Source organism: Lynx rufus, unplaced genomic scaffold, assembly GCF_022079265.1.
Source record: "Lynx rufus isolate CCGP_SWC_20201006 ecotype Redwood Valley unplaced genomic scaffold, mLynRuf1.p SCAF_1, whole genome shotgun sequence".
In the NCBI taxonomy this organism is placed as follows: domain Eukaryota; kingdom Metazoa; phylum Chordata; class Mammalia; order Carnivora; family Felidae; genus Lynx; species Lynx rufus.
Genome location: NW_025814823.1, coordinates 206,578,565 through 206,603,277, shown reverse-complemented (window position 1 = coordinate 206,603,277; position 24,713 = coordinate 206,578,565). Strand labels below are relative to the sequence as shown.

Here is a 24,713-nt window from a genome sequence, read left to right as displayed (position 1 = left end):
GTTAAGAATGAATTTTTTCATGATGCCTGCTTCGGCTGAGAGTCAAAGGCCAAGAAGAATAAGTGCTCAGCATCCCCACATTTTAAAGTGAGATACTGGACATTCAAAGCAGTTTTACAAAAGGATAGTGTCTAGTGACCTTTTGCTATCCCCATCCTCCAGAATATATAGGATCGTGCCCCTTAGAGTATAGGGGATGTAGGAAATCATACTCTAGTCATGTCTGGGAAAATCTAAAGGCACAGGCTGGTTCCCTAGCCTGCCTTTAACAGAGTTAATCAACACAGCATTATTGGTTACATTCTGGACATCCAGAGTCTGACAGGATAAGGATGTGTGCAGGTATCGCATGGACACAATGTGGACCTTTAGAAAGGAGCCAGACTTGGGTTGTCAGGGCTTCTGCCTGAGAAACTGCCTGCAGGATGAAGCAACTCCAACAGGCAGCATCCATATGGAAAAGGAGTCCCAGGAGGCAAGCACTGGGGAGAGTCAAGTGTGATAAACAAAGAGATGAATCATTTTTGCCAAGAGCATAGTGGTTGTAGATCACCAATGGGGGCCATCCAAAGAACCACAAAAACACAGTGGGAGATAAAGACTTGGCATTCAAATATCCACCACATCCTGGGTCACCATTATGGACTCCAGCTGGATTAGTCACACAAGACCCTTTTTGGCTCTTGTCCCTCTCCTGCTGCTGTGACTTTGAAGAAGACAGAGGCAGTCTGGGGATGTGGGGAAGAAAAGCAGAACAAGGAGGAGGAATTTGGAATCAGACTCCACCTCACTCCCATTATGAGCATCCAGAACCCAGGAGTAGGAGAGACACTTGAAATTGGATATTGAATTGAAATTTGACTGTTAGAGTGCTTCAGAATCTTTGTTTTCCAAAAATGTGACTATCTGTTAGTGCCTATGAGTGACTAATAAAGCTATGGAGATAGGCTTTCCCAGGGATGGAAAAAGAAGTTGACAGCATGGAGTAAAGATATATTGTTGAAAAACAGAAAAACTAACCCAAACCCTTGTAGGTTTTTTTTTTTAATTGTTTTTAATCCTTGTAATGTTTGATTAAAAACAAAACCTGTAGAAGGTGTTGCTTTATATTATGTGCTTTACCTGCTCATTAAAAAAATCACATACGTATTCATACCTCCCCCCACTCATTTCCAGGATGCCCACAGCTGTTTGGTTATGCTAATCAGAATAGTAGGCTAAAAGCTTCTGAGAACAATAAAAGACAGAAGTGGGCAACTAGGACTTTACAACTGAAAGGAAGATACCTAATAAGATGGCAGATGATCTAGGAAGGCAGGGAGAAGGATCTGGAAAAAATGTTGGGAGGCCACTCCACAAATACATGGAAAGAAAAGGTTTGAGGAGGTCAGGGAGAAGAGAAAGAATATTGGCCTGTTAAAATATGGAGTAAGATGGTTTTAAGGACTTTTACACTGGGTTATATATTGAATACAATTGATATCCTTGGAGAATCTCCAGGAAAGATTTGAATGATATTCCCAGACACCCTCAGTTGTCAAAGTAGGGAAATACATAAAAGTAAAAAAAAGTTAATAGAAATTACCTATAATTTCATTACCAGAAATGAACTATTATGCTTTATTATATTTCTTTCTAGATTTGTTTTTAATACATGTTTGACTTTTCAAACAAAATGTAATCCCGTTTTATATACAATTTTGTGACCTTCAATATTTAGGCTGGTGCTGTCATGGACAGATGATTGCAACAGGCCTCACAGGTGTTTTAAAAACCAGAGGAGCTGCCCATAGAACTAAGGGGCAGGGTGAGGATCATGGGCCCTCTGGCTGGGGATGTGCCTCAACTTTTGGTTGACTCTTTATTTATGAAACTTACTTCCCTTCTAACTTCTCACTCTTGGCTGGTCTTTCTTCTAGGCTTCATCCTCTTTGGGTGTCTTCATATGTGTTGAAGTTAGAGTGAAGGAGGGTAGAGAAAGGAATGAAAAGATGATGGGTCCTTAAAGAAATGCTCTAATGAGCTACATTTTCTATTTGCCTGGCTATGACATTCCCCAGTCCCTAGCCTTCTTTACAGAAATGAATAGTAAGAGGTGAGCTCAACAGAATTGTATTAAACTTTTATTTAAAATGGAAACTTAAAGGACAAACAGAGTCGGGGAGCCTTCTCCATGCTTCTTTCCTTCTTTATATTCACAACTCACAAATCTTGACTTGCACAAATGTATTCACTTTCAACTCATTAAAGAAATATAAACTAAAGCAATGCTTTATTCTCCCCCCAGGCAATAAGTTTTTTCATCTTGGTGGGATTTGCAGGAGAGTTCCAAATTTTTTCAAGGTGAGAATGTTTTGGATTGTATTGGAGATCATTAAAAATTATTATTTTTTTTTTATTTTTAGGAAGTTCTTTATCATATGGCCTGATTTTAACATTGCAGCCAGAACATCTTTTTCCCTTCAACACTTATCTTTCTGCGTTTTGAGAAAAGGCAATGATAGCAAAAGCTTGTTTTATTCTCATTCTTATTTTACTTTATTTTATTTCCCATAAGGAAGAAACTTGAAGACTAAAACTACCTCAAAGTTTTCTTCTTGTCCCAGTACCATGATTGTACCTTCAATTCAGAGAATTGCACCGACTTTAGAATTAACACATCTTGGAGTAGAATGTGATCTTTAAATGTAGTCATTGCAAAACATTCTTTGGATTTTAAAGGTTGAGGTTTTTTTTTTTTTCTTAATTGAAATACAGTTGATACACAATGTTATATTAACTTCAGGTGTACAACATAGTAATTTGACAAGTCTATACATTATGCTGTGTTCCCCACAAGGGTAACTTCCGTCTGGTTGAGAGTTTTTTTTTTTTTTTTTTTTTTTTTTTGGGACAAGAGAGACAGAGCATGAACGGGGAAGGGGCAGAGAGAGAGGGAGACACAGAATCGGAAACAGGCTCCAGGCTCTGAGCCATCAGCCCAGAGCCTGACGCGGGGCTCGAACTCACGGACCGCGAGATCGTGACCTGGCTGAAGTCGGACGCTTAACCGACTGCGCCACCCAGGCGCCCCGAGAGTTTTTTTTTTAAGAAAATAGGTGTGCTGACTCTTGAGACCTGGAAAAAAGCCACTATCATTTACTCATGGCTTTCTCTTGCTTTCACTGTCAGTTTGATGGGATAGGACCAGGTCAGTTCACGTTTTCAAACTATCAGAATATGTGTCAGGGGCTGTGCTAGTGACTGGGGACACAAAGGGGGCCAAGTGTCTGAGAGTCCACTGGGTGATACAGATCTTGAAACAGTTGATGTCAATATAAATGTGCTAGGCCTCTGGGAGAGGGCTGCATGGGATACTGTGGGAGCACGGAGAGATGAGACCAAGCTGGCTTCCCTTCCTAAACCTCAGTGTTTGGGGAAGGTCTCTGCCTGTCCCTGGGGCACAACATAGAACAATAGCAAGTTCCGATTGTTTAAGGGTCAAAAACAGTGAGGCATTTGGATCATTGGCGCCATGTCAAGACTACAAGTTAGCAAGTTTGGCTTGAAAAAAAGCATGAGAGGCACATGCACTTCAGATCAAACTTCTTACTTTCAGGATCACCTCACAGGCTTAAGATAAGCACAAATCACCTTGACTGAAGGTGTCCCAAGGCTAGGAATCTGCTCAAAACCCAGAAATCAGGATTCTGATTTCCTTTACCCCTTGTAAAATATGCTTTAAGTTAGACTTCCTTAATCGCTGAGGATGAAGTCATGATATGCTCTCTACAAAGCTGGAGTTAAGCATCACACAACAGATTCTCCATTCTTCATGTATTTTAATGGAGCGGAATTGTTTAAGCTCAAATGGACGCTACTTGGATGTGTTCTTGAGGAGTAGCCTAAATGCACAGGGGGAATATTTAAAAATCAATTTCTGTCCATTTCATCTTTGCCAGTTCTTAGTTTTTCTCTTCTGATAGGGTCTTTTTATTTTTTTTTAATTTTTTTTCAACGTTTATTTATTTTTGGGACAGAGAGAGACAGAGCATGAACGGGGGAGGGGCAGAGAGAGAGGGAGACACAGAATCGGAAACAGGCTCCAGGCTCTGAGCCATCAGCCCAGAGCCCGACGCGGGGCTCGAACTCACGGAGCGTGAGATCGTGACCTGGCTGAAGTCGGACGCTTAACCGACTGCGCCACCCAGGCGCCCCTGATAGGGTCTTTTTAGAGCCTTTTGTCTTCCACTTAAGAGTTTCTGTTATAACTCTTCAGTTCATTATTCAGAATCCTTTCAAAGACCTTATACCTTCCTCCCACAAGTTCTCACTTACCCTTCCAACTGTGAACACTCCTTTATCTATATTTCCATAACACATTATACTGTATACATTTTTGTTATGAAATTGATCAAAGTAGGTACATTGCATTATGGATCATGTTTGTATTATTATATTATAATTATTTGTTTACATATGTGTCTTTGTCCTCTCCTCTATCAATGGTCAGTGATCTCTCTGTTATTGTATCTACAACTTTAGTATCTAAATAGTGCCTGGTACATTATAGATGCTTGATAAACGTTAATCTTGAGAAAAGTTGGTTCCTTCCACATGTATTTTTATAGATCTTGGGATACTTTTGATGTCTCTTAAAAAATTGTAAAGCAATTATTTTTTTTGAAATATTTTTGACTATTCTTTGTGCCCCCTCCCCCCCATTATCTTTCTACCTGATTTATCATAATTTGGCAGTGCTTCCTCTCCAGTCAATTGCCAGTGGGATTCCTATGCCCTGTGGTCAGAATGCAGTGGTTGTACCAAGACTCAGGTAGGACCATACAAAACTTTGTATTTATTGTCTCCTATGCAGAAATAGCTTACCTATGGACAAAATGAAATTAGCTTTTGAACGTTATTTTTTATGTTGAAAATATAATTGGTAGTTTTAAAGGGAGAAAAGTATGACTCTAGTGATTAATAATGTAATAAAGTAATTTCTGTGTTTCCTATTTTTCTTGCAGGACTTTTCTAAATCTTACATTTGAGCCTAGAAATATACACAGGGTATAGCAATTCACTAACTCTTTAACTAGAGAACTCTTTAATTAGAGGAATAGAGTAGCATGAAATGAAGATAGTAGGTAATTCAGAATCTGTTTCATATTTACTGGGTTCAACTTTTCTTCTTATTTGAAAGGAACACTAACGAGTAGCAAAACTTTGTTTTACCTAATGAGCTGAATGATCATGAAAAATGAAACATTTGCACCTTTTTAAAAAAGATTTTATATTTAAGTAATCTCTATACCCAAGGTGGAGCTCGAACCCACAACCCCAAGATTAAGAATCACCTGTTCTAGGGGCGCCTGGGTGGCGCAGTCGGTTAAGCGTCCGACTTCAGCCAGGTCACGATCTCGCGGTCCGGGAGTTCGAGCCCCGCGTCGGGCTCTGGGCTGATGGCTCAGAGCCTGGAGCCTGTTTCCGATTCTGTGTCTCCCTCTCTCTCTGCCCCTCCCCCGTTCATGCTCTGTCTCTGTCCCAAAAATAAAACGTTGAAAAAAAAAATTTAAGAATCACCTGTTCTACTGACTGAGCCAGGCAGGTGTCCCTGTATTTTTAAACTTTTTAAACTTTAATTTCTGAGTAATACAAATAAAATACTGGACTTGATCTGGAGATTATAAAGTACTTCTAAAAGTGTTTTCTTTTTTTCCTTATAAGTTATTCATTGGAGGAAACAGGAAGGTCTAAATAAAGAAAACACTATTTACAATTTTACCATTTAAAAGAAACCAGGGGTGTCTGGATGTCTCAGTTGGTTAAGCGCCTGACTCCTAATCTCAGCTCAGGTTATGATCTCAGGGTCCTGAGTTCAAGTCCTGCGTTGGGCTCCACACTGGGTATGAAGCCCACTTAAAAAAAAAAAAAAAGCATGAGATTTTAGAGGTGCCTGGGTGGCTCAGTTGGTTAAGTGTCCGACTTCAGCTCAGGTCATGATCTCACAGTTCGTGAGTTTGAGCCCCGCAATGGGCACATGTCTGTGTTGACAGCTCGGAACCTGCAGCCTGCTTCACATTCTGTGTGTGTCTCTCTCTCTGATCCTCCCCCACTTATACTCTCTCTCTCTCTCTCTCTTTTTTTCTCTCTCTCAAAAATGAATAGACATTAAGAAAAATTTTTTAAAAGAACCCAATATACCATCATTTTGGTATTTATTCTTTCAATTTATCTTCTTTCTCTATGTTTATAATTTTTTTTTAATTTTTTTTAACATTTATTTATTTTTGAGACAGAGAGAGACAGAGAGTGAACAGGGGAGGGGCAGAGAGAGAGGGAGACACAGAATCTGCAACAGGCTCCAGGCTCTGAGCTGTCAGCACAGAGCCCGACGCGGGGCTTGAACTCACGGACTGTGAGATCATGACCTGAGCTGAAATCGGACGCTTAACCAACCAAGCCACCCAGGTGCCCCTGTTTATAATTTTTAAAAATACAATTGTTTGATTAAAGTTTTATATTCTACTATTTAAAAATTTTTGTTTGTTTATTAAAACTTTTAGAGAGAGAGAGCACAAGCTGGGTAGAGACAGAGGGAGAGAGAGAATCTTACGCAGGTTCCATGCTCAGTACCGAGCCCAATGGGGCTCAATCCTACGAGCCTGGGATCATGACCTGAGCCGAAATCAGGAGTAGGATGCTCAACCGACTGAACATGTAGACACCCCTTTATTTGTTTATTAAAAAAATTGCTTTTAAGGTAAACTCCATGCCACACGTGGGGCTCAAACTCATGACCCCGAGATCAAGAGTCATATGCTCCACAGACTAAGCCAGCCAGGTACCCCTATATTCTACTATTTTACCATGATACTCTCAGCGTGAATTTTAACAGCTGTATTATTTGCCGTTATATGAATATACCCATCTTATATATCCACTTTCATATTGTTTGAGATTTAGATTATCTACATTTTTGTTTGAGTGAAACTTGAGTGAATATTTTTGTACATAGAAATCTGTCCTCTTTTCTGATAATTTTCTTAGGACAACTTCCACAAATATAATGTTCATGTTAAAGATTCTAAATATTTGAATGAATAAGTGTTTTTATTGAGATATACTTAACACATAACATTTATATTAGTTTCAGGTCTATAGCATGATTCTATAGTTGCAAAATATTTTAAAGGTGGTTCAGCTTGAATAAAAATGTGTATTTAAAAATCACTTTTTAATTCTTAAAATAACAGAACTGTATTACAGGAGATAATTTCTGTTTTATTTTTTTTTATTTTATCAAAACAATTTTTTTAGATGTTTATTTTTGAGAGAGAGAGAGAGACAGACAGAATGCAAGCAGGGGAGGGGCAGGCTCCAAGCTGTCAGCACAGAGCCTGAGGAGGGGGTCGAACCCACAAATTGTGAGATCATGACCTGAGCTGAAGTTGGATGCTTAACCGACTGAGCCACCCAGGCGCCCTGATAATTTCTGTTTTGAAGCATCATCATAATCATCATTTTCATCAAACATTTAGTACCTACATGAGTGGTATTTACAAAACCAGTTACTCGAATGTGGAATTTGGCTTTGGGCAAATAGATGACTGCTCTGAATACAGACAGGCAAATGGGTCCATGAATAACAAGGCAAAAATCAAATACTGACCACAGAAAACATTTTTATAATTTAAAAACAAGCTAAGAAAGAACACTAAATAGAAAGGGATGAGAGGTATTTTTCATATTAGTAATTTTTTTCTTTGCATGAAGGTCATCATGCAATGATTACATCCCTAGATGGTAACGACAACATTTTCATCCAGAGAGAGACAAGTGAAAATGGAAACTGGGTCATAAGATCAGAAGTTGTCAGGTGAGAATATGGCTGCTCACAGTGGGCAGCTGTCGAGGTCATCCTTGTATGTGGAGAGAGGGAAGCATTACTTAGATGAACAACACAATCTGTGCTTTAGAACTTCAGAAAAGGACAATTTAATAAGACACATTATGAGAGGCGTCTTCATCAATCAAATACAGAAACTAGGAACTTATGAAGGAACTGCACTGAGTTCTATTCCCCACTCATATTCCTCCATGGCTCCTCTGCTCAGATACAATGGAAGATGCCAGCACCAGGCCCAGGTTGACACACAGCTGCTCAGAGATCAAACTGCATTACCGTGACCCTTTGTCCCAATGAGTCCCCACTTCTAACCCAGTTTAGGATGGGTGAAGAGATTCAACGTTGGTTTGTGATGAGGGATAGAAGCAAAAATGTGTTCGCATTTAGCCCAGAAGGCTGACCTATAGCCTGCGTAGTTCCGATAAGTATCAAATATGTGCTGGTTGCTGCATTCTTAGAGTCTCAAGACTGTTCATCTCACTTGTTAATATCAAGCTGAATGATAAGCATCGGAGAAATCCTGTGAAACTACTTTTAAGAGTAGAAATTTGAAAAAGACATTTATGATCTAATATTCCCTGCACGTCCCCTCCCCTTTGAGCACTTAATATAATAACCAGCATCTTCACACAGTAAAAGTGCAGCTCTTTCTCCCCGCGGGCCCTGTCCCTGTGCTATAATAAAAGCACCTTTTTGCACCAAAAATGTCTCAAGAATTCTTTCTTTCTTTCTTTTTTTTTTTACTTTTTACTTTTTTCTTTTTCCTTTTTAATTTTTTTAATTTTTAATTTCTTTTTAATTTTGTTTTATTTTTTATTTTTTTAAATTTACATCCAAATTAGTTAGCATATAGTGTGACAATGATTTCAGAAGTAGATTCCTTAGTGCCCCTTACCCATTTAGCCCATCACCCCTCCCACAAGCCCTCCCGTAGCCCTCAGTTTGTTCTCCATATTTATGAGTCTCTTCTGTTTTGTCCCCCTCCCTGTTTTTATATTATTTTTGTTTCCCTTCCCTTATGCTCATCTGTTTTGTCTCTTAAAGTCCTCATATGAGTGAAGTCATATGATTTTTGTCTTTCTCCGAGTGACTAATTTCACTTAGCATAATACCCTCTAGTTCCATCCATGTAGTTGCTCAAGAATTCTTTCTTGACCATTCGCTTCTGACCCCACATCAGTTTGTAGATCCAGTCTTCCCTGTTGATCTTTGCTCAAGGTTTAAATTCTCTGGAATGTCAGATTCTATTTTTTTTTAAATGGGGAAAAGATGAGTACAGGAAGAGGCTTAAGTGATGCATCTTTGATTGCTGTTGGGCAGGAAAAGGATTTTGTGGACCTTTCTTTTTGTTTAAGTGTTAGATATATGTGTTCACATTGATAAAATGAACTTTAGGATGACTTAGGTGTTTCTCGGTTGGCTTGATGATTTCCTCAATTTTCCCATACTTTCTCTCCCAGAGATTTGCCTTTGACATATTTCCCACTTCAGAGGTCAGTGATTTTTATTATCTAGTAAAATTCCGTTGCAGAGGTAGCTTCACCTTTGGATGACCGAGGTTTCTGTGCTGTAAATTTGACTTCCATATTAGCATCTTTCTCTCCAGATTTATTTTGCATTGCCTTCTTGAAGAAGGCTTAACATTCAGCTCAAATCAATTGCCACCATTTTTCTAAAGTTTTTTTTTCCTTTTTTTTTAAGAGTTATTTTTTATTTTTTATTTTTTTGAGAGAGAGAATGAGAGTGCACCTGGGTACACATGAGCCAGGGAGGGGCAGAGGGAGAGAGAAAGAGAATCTCAAGCAGGCTCCTTGCCCAGTGCAGAGCACCACATGGGGCTCAGTCTCACGACTCTGAGATTATGACCTGAGCCCAAATCAAGAGTCGGCCCCTGAACCCACCTGAACCCAGGTACCCCTCTAAAGGTTTTTCTAACTTTACTTCTTAACCATTGTTCCCAGTATCCTTCCCGCCCTCTGACAAAATCCATTTCTCCTTTCTAGTTGACACACAGCATGAACAGAAACATTAAACGTTCTATATCGTAACCTATTTGCTTATATGTCTACCCAGCTAACTCTTTCAAGTTGCTTTTTTTAAGAGCCACTGTTTTTATTACTATTATTTTTTTAATACTCAACCCTGAGAATAAATACATAGCTGGGAGAATGTCACAAATAATAATCCAAGTGTCACTTGTCACACACTCCAGGACAAGTAGGTCTGTGGGTTTATTGATTTGGGAGGTTTTACATCTGTGGAACACCAGAACAATTTCCTGAACGCTGTTTCTTCAATTGCATTAATTTCTCTCAGATTTGTTTCTCAGATAAAGGAAAGGAGATATCAGAAAGTACTACCTGTTCTGTGTTTAGACTCGCAGGCGGTCAATAGCTGTTTACGGACAGTATGGCGGCCATCCCTGTGTCGGAAATGCATTTGAAACACAATCGTGTGAACCTACCCGAGGATGTCCAACGGAAGAGGGATGTGGAGAGCGTTTCAGGTGTTTTTCAGGTATGTTTTCATAGGCTTGGCAGGCAGGGTGTAATTTCAAATGCTATTTGGTTAACTTGCTCAGTATGTGTTTGTTGACTTTTACTGAATGTGTATCAGCCTTAAAATTAATTTCAGGCCAATGTCAGTAGGATTTTTATTGGCATATTAATTACATACTCAGCTATCATTATTTAGAATGCAAGAGGAGGCATCTGGTAAGAAAGGTAAGGATACTCCTCACTTCTTTGAAAAGAAATATGGCTGTTGCCAGACCCAAACAGTTCTTGACATTGCATTGTTGGCGGAGATGTAGAGTGAGTCCGGTACACTGAGATTAGGCAAAAACAATGTTACTGCCCAAATTATCATTATGTTTACAAGAGAAGCAACTCTAATTAGCTAATCAAGGAGTAATACAGGTCACTCCTATACACAGGGTGATTGAAACACAATTTCAAGTCTTGGCATTGAGTATTATTTGACCTAGTGTTTATGTATCATTTGTGCAGTGAGGTTAATTCAACAACGTTTACCAAATATTCATTATTGTTACTATGTTCCAGATACAGTGGTAAGGATTGTGGATATACAAATGAAATGCTTAGCCTCTTCCCTGAAAAATATTAAAGTTTATGCACAGAATAGTTCATAATTAATCTCTGTATTAGAAGTGCTCCTCAACAAGACCTGTCAAACTCCTATTTTACTTTCAAAACCCAGATCAGGTGACTCCTCTTTTCAGAAGCATTCCTTAACTTCCCAACTGATACAGATAATTAACAAATCACTTCTCTGTGTTCCCTCCATACATTGTACTATCTGTAATCTGGAGAATTTACTGGCCTGGTTATCTCTCTTGGAGACAGTGAATTCCTTGAGGATATGGATTATATTGCTTTAATTTTTTAATGTTTATTTATTTTTGAGAAGAGAGAGACAGACAGAATGTGAGCAGGGAGGGGCTGAGAGAGGGGGAAACACGGAATCCGAAGCAGGCTCCAGGGTCCGAGATGTCAGCACAGAGCCTGACGCGGGGCTCAAACTCACAAACCACCAGATATGACCTGAGCCGAAGTCAGACACGTAACTGACTGAGCCACCCAGGTGCCCCTGTTGCTTTAATTTTTGCATCTGGAATACTTGGTACATAGTAGACTGTCCACAACATTGGATCGGATTGAGTGAGAGCATAGTGGGATGCATGCTATACCGTCAGGACAGTTGCATGCAATGCACACTATGAGGACACAGAGGAAGGACATGCACTATAGCCTGTGGAGGAGGGATGGTCTCTAAGAGGAGATGATGTTTAATTTGGTTCTTGAAGGACAGGTTGGTGACAGGTAGAGAAACCCTTCTAGTCTGAGGGAACCGTAAGTGCAAGGTCAGTGGAGATGACAGAAGCCTGGCCTTTTATTCATGCAGGTGTGACTGTCGCATCAGAAGCTGGTAGGAGAATGGCTGGAGATAATGCTGGGGAGGTAGGCAAGGGTTAGATCATCTGATACCCTCCAGTGCTTCCTTGATTCCTGGGATGTATGTCTATCATAGCAATTACGTTATGTAATTACGCTGAATTATAATGATCTATGTCTTCATAGTCCTTTCTGTTAGCTTGTAAAGTATATGAAAAGCCCAGCATACCATTTTTATTTATATTTGTACCTAACACCTGGAAGAGTGTCTTGCACAGAGTATATGCTAAAGACGTGATGAGTGTTAACCTTTTGATCCAGTTTCTATGCTCTCAAAAGCTTACACATCAAATCACCAAAAGAAGCAGGGCTTTGACATCTTGGTCAGTGATGGCAAAAAATAAACTGAAAGTTGAAGGGCAGAATGTCAATCTATCTTCCCAGTGGTCGGCACTGTTTGATTCTGGAAGATTCAGACAAACTGCTTGGTTATGGGTGAGAGCCTGGAATTTGTTTTGTTTTGTTTTGTTTTTTTTTTTTTTTAATATATGAAATTTATTGTCAAATTGGTTTCCATACAACACCCAGTGCTCATCCCAAAAGGTGCCCTCCTCAATACCCATCACCCACCCTCCCCTCCCTCCCACCCCCCATCAACCCTCAGTTTGTTCTCAGTTTTTAACAGTCTCTTATGCTTTGGCTCGAGAGCCTGGAATTTGAATTCAGCTTCTATTTTCAATTTTGTGTCCAGCTGAGGTCAGAATCAGTTTTGTGTATTGTAATATGAGGACCCAAATAATCACCAGTCTTTTCCTGGACATCTTGAGGACTGATCTCAAATTCATATTAGAATATTAATACAATTTTGGGAATCAAAGGCAAAACCCTTTTGATCCCAGGTAGTTGTTCCCTCCTTCCCTCTTTTATTTATTTATTTATTTATTTACTCATTCATTCATTTATTCATTCATTCATTCATTCATTCATTCATTCATTCATTCATTTATGGTGCTTATCTTGTGTACAGGCCAGTGCATCAGCAAATCTTTGGTTTGCAATGGGGATTCTGACTGTGAAGAGGATAGTGCTGATGAAGACAGATGTGAGGACTTAGAAAGCAGACCTTCGTGTGACCTTGATAAACCTCCTCCCAACATAGAACTTACTGGAAATGGGTAAGGTGCTGGCCAGTTTTCTGTGCATATTGATGGATAGTAGCTTTTCATTTTGTTTTGTTTTATTTTATGGTTTGGTAAGTCTGATAACAAATCACCTAATAGCTCAGCCTTTGGCTCAGAGCTCTTTGCCACATCCTGAAACATTTTTTCATTCATACCTGTATACTTGAAAATGTATGTGGTAAATGCAGAGTGTCCAATTGTCCCTAGACTGTCCTGCTTTTAGCGCTGGAGATCCTATGTCCAGGGACACCCCTCAGACCTGGGGAAACCTGGATAGCTGGTCACCCTATGGGAGAGAGGTAGAAATAGAGAGAGACAGAGGGAGAGAATTGATTCAATGACACTGATATGAGGCTCCTTATGAGAATGAAGAGACAATAGAGTAAGAACAGAGAAAGAAGAGAGAAAGTAACGTATTGGAATATTGAGGCTTGAAAAGTAATTGTCTGAACTGGCTGGGAACTTTCATTTTCAAGTGAAGTTGGGACAATCCCATGTTTGTCTTTCCAAAAAGAATTCTGAGGAATTTTGAGGGTCAGATCCAAGTTGAAGATTTCAAGACTTTAAAACTGTCTATTTTAGAGTGATAGAAGTGGCTTTTCTATCATAGTTTAAAATTCATTAACAGAAAAATGGTAAAATTACTCTAAAGAGTATACCATTCAGTATACTAAGAGGCAAATTAGTTGAAATTTGTTGTAGAAAGTTCTTTCTCCTCAAGAGTCATCTTAATTGTATTGGTTTTATTTATAGATTCAACTCAAAACCAGCTGTTGCCATAAATACAAAAGGGCTATGTTTTCCAAACATGTTCTTAGGCTGAAGGATGTTGGATTTCTCCAGTTATTAGTTTTAGCTATTATACCACCCAGGGGAGGTTGGATAATATATGGTATGCATTAGGACATTGTTCTTTTTATTTGAGCTCTCTCAAAGAGATACTTCACTATATTTCAAAAATTTCTGGAAGTTCTTTTTCAGAAACTGCTATTTCTGATTTCTAACCATCTTTTCTTCCTTCCTTCCTCCTTTTTTTTTTTTTTTTTTAAACAGTTACAACGAACTCACTGGCCAGTTTAGGAACAAAGTCATTAATACTAAAAGTTTTGGTGGTCAATGCAGAAAGGTGTTTAGTGGGGATGGAAGAGATTTTTATAGACTGAGTGGAAATATCCTCTCCTATACATTCCAGGTACTTAATTTCATTGATTTAATTTATTTTTAATCTGTGAATTATTGCCAGAGGTCATTATTTATGTGATATTGATTTTTTGGTATTTGTTGAGAATTTATTTGTGTACTAATATTTGATCAATTCTTATAAATGATTTATATGGGCTTAGAAAGAACACATATTCTTTAACTCTGGGGTACGGGGAAATGATACTTTAATTTGTCTCATTTAAGCTGAAATATTCTTTTGCCTCATTTTCAAGTCCATGGACCACATGGGCCCCAAATAGGATGGTCTGTCCCTGTACAGTGTCAAAGCTCAGGGCCCTGGCCATGACTGGTCATGATAATCTCTTTGCCACTGCCACAGTGTCAGCTCACTTAAAAATGCTTTTACTGTTAAATTGTAAACTATTTCATATATGCAAAACAGTGTAAGTAACATAAACATACAGTTTGAAGAAAACTAATTAGATGAATACTCATATATGCCAACCACGTACCTTAAGAAATAGAATATTGCCAATGACTTAAAGGCTCCCATCTACCCCTCTCTGGTCACATCCTCCCAACTCTGACAAACCACCATCTTCTGTTTTGTATTAACCACTTCTTTGTTTTTCTGTATATGTTTATCTCATATGTATTTGTCCCTACATAAAAATTTGTGATTAGTTTTATCTATTTTTTGCCATTTATGTAAGTAAATCTTATATGTTCTTCTATGACTTTTTTCCCCCTCAAAAATCACAGTTTTGAAATTTATTCATGTTAATCTAGATGCCGTTTTTATTGCTGGTTCTACTTTTTTCTTATGAAATTGCCTTGCATATTCTTGTGCATGAGTTCCATGCAAATGAACTAGATTTTCTCTAGGGCATACACCTGGTACTTGGATTGCTGCCTTGCAGGTTATCATAGGTTACACTTTACTCAGTAAAGTTTCCAAAATGGATGTATCATCAATTAATACCCGATCTGCAATGTGGAAGGGTGCCCTGTGCTCCATATCCTTGTGAACGTCTGTATTGCTAGACTTTTGAATTTTCCTTAAGGTCTCAGGGTCTTCTTTCCAGGCTTCTGCTTCTTGCAAGCTGTTTCTGTCACACATGCCTAACCTCATTCTATTCCATGATTTCAACACAAAATCCACTCACACAAAAAACAGTTATGGCTTTAGGGGGAGAATCCTGAACATTGGAAGGGGATATTCTGTTGGAGTAGTGCCAACACATTCCACAAAAATGGTGGACATCCTCTGTCTTAAAACATCTGTCCTTAGAGTGCCAGTAGGGGAGAGGGGCAGAGGGAGAAAGAATCTTAAGCAGGCTCCATGCTCAGCATGGAGCCCAATGCAGTGCTCGATCCCATGACCCTGGGATCATGATCTGAGCCGAAATCAAGAGTTGGATGCTCAGTTAACTGAGCTGCTCAGGCATCCAAACCATCTGTCTTTCTAGAACCTCAACAGATCAAGATTTCTGGTCTCATCTCATTTTGGCATCTTGTTCTCTTCTTCCAGGATCTCCTCTCTCATTTCTTTCCTCCCTTCTTCCCAGAATTCTAAAAATTTCCAGTTCAGTGCTTCTTATCTCTTAGTCCCGAATTTGTAAACTAAAACTATTGGGATGTTCAGCTAGAAGGGCTTTTAGTTTACCAAAATAAACCCCCTTCAGAATGCAATTTTGATTATAAACAGCAAACAGCATCATCCTCTGACTTACAACAGAATAAGTTACATTTAAGAGTTATTGTATCATGAAAATGGAAAGTGAAACTGATCTGAAAAATAATGATAGGTACCAATTTTTGATTACCTACTCTGGCATCTGTACTGTTTTAGGCAATTTGTATAGGTTTAATCCTCATAACATCTTTGGAAGGTAAGTAATATTTTACTATTGTATATATGTAGAAATTGAGGCTCAGAGGACTCCAGCTGACTTGCTCTAAATCACCAAATTAGTAAGTAGTACAGCTTGGATCCAGCCTGTCAGACCTCACAGCCCTTTGTTTTTCTAGTATGTTTCACTCTCCCAGTATCTTATATTTAACTGCTTTTTCAACTCTAAATTCTATACGGTGTATAATATGTATTGTAATTTAACCATTGGCCAGAAGGGAGAATGTGACATAGGCATATGTAGAAATTTTTTGCCTCCTATTCCTAGGAGGATGGGTTGATAATTCTTCATAATTATAAGAGGGATAATTGCATATATATTTTTGGATCAAATTTAGAATGTTACAGAGCAGAGAAAATAATGAGAGAATTTCTGACATAGTTGGAGGATAGACATGCTGGAAGTCTGCAGTCTCTGAAGAAGAGAAATAATTTAATAACAGCATAGTCCTGACATTTCCCTCAGCATGGCTTGGTTTTTGGATTGACATCTGAAATGCCTTTCCAGTCACTGAATTTGAAGGAGTTTGTCAGAGTTAGAGGGAAATTATAGAGATGTTTTGAGGATCCAGCCTGAGGGAAGTGAGATGGAAGCAATGAGTCAGTCCCTGAAGTGCTAACCCCATGTGGATATGCAGGTGGTAAGTGTCTTCCACAGGCAGATAGACCTGAGGCCACTGGGTGTTCAGCTACCTCTGAGTGGAAGACGACTTCTGACTTGTCGGAACATAAACATTAGTAAGTAAACACAGAACAGAATCAGTTAATTTCTCTTGTGATCTCTGTTTCACTTTTGAGCATTGTAGTTTATCCAGGGCAAACCTGGTCTCTTGTTGACTAAGCCACTTTCTTTGATGCCATGCACTTTCTCTATCTCCTCATATTTTTCATCCCACGAGGAAGCCTTTGACACACAAGCACATTCCTGCTCCATGGTCGCTTTGGAAGGTGCCCCTCCTGTAGTTGTCTGGGAGGCTGCCGAAAGACTTTTTGTTCATTGTCAATTTGGAATGAGTCACAGATGGGAGTAAAAATTGGGGTAGAGAAAATGAATTACTTCTTGGATCCTCCTGTATTTAGTTTTGAATGCACTTCATTATATTTTGGGAAAAGAGATACTAGTGTATATCAAATAAGAATCACAAAATTATATTCTAACGTTATTTTAACTAATGATTAATGATCTGATCCTCTGCTTCCTCTGTTGGTCTGAATCTAGATATCTGAGATTTCTTTTTTTTTAGTTTTTAATTTTATTTATTTATTTTGAGAGAGATAGAGAGATACAGATGGGGGAGGGGACAGAGAAAGGGAGAGAGAGAATCCCAGGCAGGTTCCCTGCTGTCAGCACAGAGTCCGATGTGGGGCTCCATCCCACAAACTGCGAGACCACGACTTGAGCTGAAACCAAGAGTTGGATGCTCAGCCGACTGAGCCACTGAGGCATCCCTGGATATCTGAGATTTCTAAATCTACCTTTTAAACCAGGAATAATTTAAATGATGATCAAAAAATAGCTCACATACATTATATACTGTCCACTGTTTCAAGTGCTTAATGGATCTTCTTTTCTTTATAATAACCTAAAAAAAGTAGGCACTGTCATCTCTATTTTACAGTTGAGGAAACTGAAAGAAACAATGCTGAGTGATTTACCCACAATCATAGAGGTAATAGATAACAAACATGGATTCTGAACCCAAGAGTGTCTCCAGAACCCTTGTAACACACTATACTTAAGTGGGGTTGGAATATATATGAGTTTGATATATACGGAATGAAACCGTAGAGAGAGAAAAATGGAAGCTGTGGGAGAGGGAATGAATAATGAATTTAATAAGTCCTTAGAAGAGGTGGGAAGGAATGCAATACAGAGAAGAGACAGAGAAGTTAGCTTTATTATTTTTGTTTGTTTGTTTGTTTGTTTGTTTGTTTTTGGAGGATAACTCAGTTTTTTAAAAAAAATATTATTTATTGTCAAGTTGGCTAACATACAGTGTATACAGTGTGCTCTTGGTTTTGGGGGTAGATTTCTGTGATTTATCACTTATATACAACACCCAGTGCTCATCCCAACAAGTGCCCTCCTCAATGTCCATCACCCATTTTCCCCTCTCCTTTGCCCCTCCGCCATCAACCCTCAGTTTTTTCTCTGTATTTAAGAGTCTCTTATGGTTTGCTTCCCTCTCTGTTTGAAACTATTTTTTCCCCTTCCCTTCTCCCGTGGTCTTCTGTTAAGTTTCCCAAGTTCCACATGTGAGTGAAAACATATGATATCTGTCTTTCTCTGACTGACTTATTTCACTTAGCATAATATCCTCCAGTTCCAGCCATGTTGTTGCAAATGGGAGGATTTCATTCTTTCTCATTGGCAAGTAGTATTCCATTGTATATATAAACCACATCTTCTTTATCCATTCATCAATTGATGAACATTTGGACTCTTTCCATAATTTGGCTAATGTTGAAAGTGCTGCTATAAACATTGGGGTAAATGTGCCCTATGAATCAGCACTCCTGTATCCTTTGGATAAATTCCTAGTAGTGCTATTGTTGGGTCGTAGGGCAGTTCTATTTTAAATTTTTTTGAAGAATCTCCAGACTGTTTTCCAGAGTGACTGCACCAGTTTGCATTCCCACTAACAGTGCAAGATGGTTCCTGTTTCTCCACATCCTTGCCAACATCTGTTGTTTCCTGAGTTGTTAATTTTAGCCGTTCTGACCAGTGTGAGGTGGTATCTCAGTGTGGTTTTGATTTGTATTTCCCTGATGATGAGTGATGTTGAGCATTTTTTCATGTGTCTGTTGCCATCTGGATGTCTTCTTTGGCAAAGTGCCCATTTGTGTCTTCTGCCCATTTCTTCACTGGGTTATTCATTTTCTGAGTGTTGAGTTTGAGAAGTTCTTTATAGACTTTGGATACTAACTCTTTATCTGATATGTCATTTGCAAATATCTTTTCCCATTCTGTCAGTTGCCTTTTAGTTTTGTTGATTGTTTCCTTTACAGTGTAGAAGCTTTTTAGCTTGATGAGGTCAAATAGTTCATTTTTGCTTTTATTTCCCTTGCCTTAGAAGATGTGTTGAGCAACAAATTGCCGCAGCTGAGGTCAAAGAGGTTGTTGTCTGGTTTCTTTTCTAGGGTTTTGATGGTTTCCTGTCTCACATTTAGGTCTTTCATCCATTTTGAGTTTATTTGTGTATGGTGTAAGAAAGTGGTCCAGTTTCATTCTTCTGCATGTTGCTGTCCCGTTCTCCCAGCACCATTTACTAAAGAGACTGTTTTTTTTCCTATCGGATACTCTTTCCTGCTTTGTCAAAGATTAGTTAGCCATACATTTGTGGGTCCAATTCTGGATTCTCTGTTCTATTCCGTTGGTTTACGTATCTGTTTTTGTGCCAATACCTTACTGTCTTGATGATTTCAGCTTTGTAGTAGAGGCTAAAGTCTGGAATTGTGATTACTCCTGCTTTGGTTTCCTTTTTCAACATTACTTTGGCTATTTGGGGTCTTTTGTGGTTCCATACAAATTTTAGGACTGTTTGTTATAGCTTTGAGAAGAATGCTGGTGCAATTTCGATTGGGATTGCATGGAATGTGTAGATTTCTTTGGATAGTAGTGACATTTTAGCAATCTTTGTTCTTCCAATCCATGAGCATGGAATGTTTTTCCATTTCTTTATATCTTCTTCAATTTCCTTCATAAGTTTTCTATAGCTTTCAGCATACAGATATTTAAACAACTTTGGCTACGTTTATTCCTATTTTATGGTTCTTGTGCAATTGTAAATGGGATCAATCAGAGAAGTTAGCTTTAGATGGAGGAGGGACACCTGTGGAAGAAAGGAAGAGGAGAAATGTAAATATGTTTGTCGATTTGTTAGCCAGGAATTTAGGAATCCTCTGTCTGGTAATGGGAATGTTTGTAAAGAAAGAGGTTAAAGTCATTTTCTGAAAGTGAGGAAAGTGGTTCTAAGATTGGGGAATTGAGGTAGGGGTTGAACTTTTGAAATAGGTACTGTAGAAAATGGGAAAGAAAGAGAACGGACTAAAGAAATATAGGGCTGCTGGACTGCATTGAGGGTTCCCCTGAGATCAGAAATCATGAATGGACTTACAGTGGTACCCATCTATAGCTGTGTGATTTTTCTATTGTAGTGCTAAGTAGCTTGGCTGTGAGCATTGAACCAGGTTGGAATTCTGCCTGGCAAGCATGATGCCAGGGTCTATCTAGGCGAGGATGCTAAGTTCATTGATGAGAAACTGTTGAAGTCATGAACCATGAAGGCAATCCGAAAAAGAAAGAAGTGAAAAAAATGAAGGTGCTGATAGGGAGAGAGAAAGGAAACTAAGTTGAAGAACTTGTTTCTACGAAGTTGAATAATTGCTCTGGTGATGATAGTATGAGAGTCAAAAGAGTATAGGTGGCAGACTGTAGGATGTTTGAGTTTGTGATTTTAGAGGAAGGATCAGTCTGAGAGAATTCAGGATTCAAAATTAGATGGGAAAGAGAGTATCAATTCAGGGTCATTTAAGAAAATCACATTAGCTTGAAGAAGATGACTTGGCAGCCATATGTAGAGCAGACGAGAGTGAGGAGGTGCTGAACTAAATCATCTAAGAGGCTTATTTGCATGAATCGAGTATTTGAATTGTAGATCTGAAGAGGGAAAATAGGTTTTCTTTCTTTCTTTCTTTTTTTTTACATCAAAAGGAAGATAGATAACTTCTCTTTCTTAAGAGAGAGAGAGAAAAAAATTAAATTGTGTGCCTATCTAAAACCTAATAGGACCAAAACAGTATCTAGTGGCTGCAGAAATCTCTAATAGCATTCTTATTAACGTCTTCTTTGTAGTCAATAATAATACATATATTCTCCATCTCAGCTTTGACCTAAACTTATGCATTTGACTTTGAAATAGATCCATTTCATAATTTAATGAAAATAATGCCCTAATAAAAGATATGAATAAATCTATCTTTTCGTATCTTGTGGTGTGTTCTTAACATTCATGCATAATTTTGAACATGGGCAATGATAAAAGTAATATAATATTTTCTGGCATTTTCCTGATGAATTTCTTTCTAGTCTTTTTTTTTTTTTTTTTTTTTTTGACTGGGGAATATACTTGCATTGATGTAATTAACGGAATTATCACATTTATAACAGTTTCTCATTTAACATGAGTATTTCTCTTCATAGGCATCATTTAAAATGACTGCATAATAGTCTGTCATTTTCTTTCCTTTTAGGTTTGTGTTTAAAGTATATCATACCCATCATTTTAATTTTCCCTGTGCTTTTTTATACTTCGATCTCAAACACAGATGTGTAGGGATATATGCTAACAACACAAATGCTCGTGGAAACACAGTTACTGATTTGACTATTTTATATGGAGCAGATACTGTGAGAGGGAGTCCTCATGTGTGTCTTGTTTTATTCTCGCGGTGATTGGCATTTGTCAGCAAATTAATTGCCTATGACTTTTAAAAATTCCGAGATTTTTTGTGTCAAGATTCAGATTTATCTCCTTTCTTGAAAACAGATCACCTGTCAGTGCTAGAACCTGTAGTTACACGTGGTAACTGTATGATGGATTCCTGCATTGGTACCCCTTTTCTACAGTGCGTGTGTTCACTTCATCACCCTGCCTTCCCCTGGATGCCTCCAACATTTATATTACTTGCCAGCCCCCTGTAGGCATTTTATTTTGACACTTGATCTAGGATAAAGTAAGGGATAAATAAATGATTATCTTCTTCATCAGTGCTGGAGCTGTCATGACTCTGTTAGCCACATGTGACTATCCTGTTGCCTGCTTCAAAATTCTTGTGGGATGGCCTTTTCTTCTACTATCTATCACAGAAAAAAAATTCAGTTTCAGCATTAATTAGAAAGTTATAGCTACTACTGGATCACATAGAACATTCCCAAAGTCCAAAAGATCTACATGCTTCAGATCACCGATTTGCATTTCTTTTCCCTTTTATTAGATGAAAAATCAAGAGCCAAGTGCTTTTCAGTTCTCTGTTAGTATGGTTTTGTTAATTTTCTGACTTCTGGCCTAGACGTTGACATTAAACAAAATGGGAGATGTTTGTACACAAATGTATTCTGTGAATCACTTGGGATTACCATTACTGAGACCATGTCTCCTGCTTAACAAAGAATAATTATAGAATGGACTCTATTCCTTATATTTATATGGGCCTGGTCACAATGAGAGCCACAGTTGTTTTGTGTCAATGAAGAGCTTTCTTTTTTTGGAGAGGATTGTGTAAAGAAAGTATTCACGTTAAAGGATCCATGGCAAAAGATTTTGGGTTATACCCAAGGCCTTGATTTAGTCACAACAAAACTTTTCATTTTCTTTATAGGTGAAGATAAATAATGATTTTAATTATGAATTTTACAACAGTAGCTGGTCTTATGTAAAACATACTTCAGCAGAATATACATCATCTAGTAGGAAACGCTCCTTTTTTAGATCTTCAGCATCTTCTTCGTATAGTCATATTTCACATAACAATGAAATCCAAAAGCAAAAGGTTAGTATGAAACATGAGTTAACTTTTCCATATTTTACTGCTTAAGTATTTCTAACATTAACAAAAGTGTATTTACCAAAAGGATCAGCTTTCATTTTTAAATTAGGGTAGTAGTATCTTCTTCAAAGAGACAATGTAATATATTTCCTTAAGAGGTAACATTGTATCTTGTCAATTCTCTTGGATAATATATCTATTAATACTTTGTCTTCTTTCTTTTTTCTTTCTTTCTTTTTTCCTTTCTTTCTTTCTTTCTTTCTTTCTTTCTTTCTTTCTTTCTTTCTTTCTTTCCTCTATGACTAACCTGGGGCTGAAACTCATGACCTCAAGGTTAAGAGTTTCATGCTCCACTGACTGAGCCAGCCAGGCGCCTCTATACTTTGTTTTTCTTATTAAAGTATTTGTTCTTATTTGAAAATCTTAAAAAAGCATTACTATCAAATCTACTAGTTAAAATTTTCTTAAATTTCTAATTTGTGATTACTATACATGATTATATGTGTTATAGAATTGAAAAAATCCTGTTAATATATGTTTTCTAAACAGTAATGCTAGAATCTTTCTTAGAAGGTGCATAGAACTAAAAGATTTTAAAACACTTTGTTACTTTTGAGATACCACATTAAAAAAATGTTATTTATTTATTTATTTTGAGAGAGAGAGAGAGAGAGAGAGAGAATGCGTGTGAGGGCACGGGGGTAAGAGGAGGGGCAGAGAGAGAGAATCTCAAGCAGGCTAAGTGCTGTCAGCACAAAACTGGATGTGGGGCTTGATCTCTCAAACTGTGAGATCATGACCTGAGCTGAAATCATGAGTTGGACGCGTAAGTGACTGGGCCACCTAGGTGCCCTGAGATACCAAAATTTTTATCTGAGGAAGTTAAAAAACTTATTTTTAGATAGTTTGTTGTTTTGAGATACTAAAATTTTTTCTTGGGCAATCTGAACAGTTGAGATGACTTGTACTAATTGATGTATACCTATTGCTGATGAATTTTCACGTTGACCATCATTCAAAATCTGCATACTTCATCTCATTCTTGAAGTCAGTAACTTGATTAATAAATCACAGGGAGGTATAAAGGAATATTGATTTTGTTTGTTTTATGACTAAGAAGCTGACTATGGGAATAAGAATTGTATAAACATTTATTGTATTTGTATTATTGTTCACAGAAATGAGGATTTGATATAAGGTAGATCTGTCTTGGACATCATTAAAAGATGCTTAGGAAGTGTTTCAAAGACCTCATATCCACTACTGGGTATTTACCCAAAGAATACAAACACTAATTCGAAAAGATAGATGCACACCTATGTTTATTGCAACATTATTTGCAATAGCCAAATTATGGAAGCAACCCAAGTGTCCATTGATAGATGAATGGGTAAAGAGGGTATATTATATATATACAATGGAATATTACTCAAGCATAAGGAAGAATGAAATCTTGCCATTTGCAACAACATGGATGGATCAAGAGAGTATAACGTTTAGTGAAATAAGTCATTCAGAGAAAGACAAATACCATATTATTTTACTCACATGTGGAATTTAAGAAAACAAACAACAGGGGCGCCTGGGTGGCTCGGTCGGTTAAGCGTCCGACTTCGGCTCAGGTCATGATCTCTCGATCCGTGAGTTCGAGCCCCGCGTCAGGCTCTGTGCTGACTGCTCAGAGCCTGGAGCCTGTTTCAGATTCTGTGTATCCCTCTCTCTCTGCCCCTCCCCTGTTCATGCTCTGTCTCTCTCTGTCTCAAAAATAAATAAACGTTTAAAAAAATTAAAAAAGAAGAAAACAAACAACAACGAAAAGAGACAAACCAAAAAACCAGACTCTTAAATATAGAGAACAAACTGATGGTTATCAGAAGGGAGGCAGGTGGGGGGGGTTGGGTGAAACAGGTGATGGGGATTAAGGAGTGCACTTGTGATGAGCACCAGGTGGCATATGGAATTGTTGAATCACTGTATTGTACACCTGCAACTAATATAAGATAGTATGTAAATTACACTAAAATTAAAAAAAAAGCCTCATTATAAAGTGAGGAACCATAGTATGAGATATAAATTATATGTTCACCTTACCTATAAGTCATTGT

The 24,713-nt window shown here is 38.0% G+C and overlaps 1 protein-coding gene across 1 annotated transcript in view; it reads left to right on the top strand.

Annotated features, from left to right (window-relative positions):
- Positions 1-349: 349 nt before the first annotated feature.
- Positions 350-24,713, top strand: part of C7 (complement C7) — a 55,672-nt gene continuing 31,308 nt past the window's right edge. The window contains exons 1-7 of the mRNA XM_047077028.1: positions 350-496; positions 2,288-2,343; positions 4,738-4,813; positions 10,264-10,405; positions 12,830-12,977; positions 14,037-14,175; positions 22,441-22,611. Coding sequence (XP_046932984.1) covers positions 350-496; positions 2,288-2,343; positions 4,738-4,813; positions 10,264-10,405; positions 12,830-12,977; positions 14,037-14,175; positions 22,441-22,611 — 879 coding nt within the window. The remainder of the gene's footprint in view (positions 497-2,287; positions 2,344-4,737; positions 4,814-10,263; positions 10,406-12,829; positions 12,978-14,036; positions 14,176-22,440; positions 22,612-24,713) is intronic.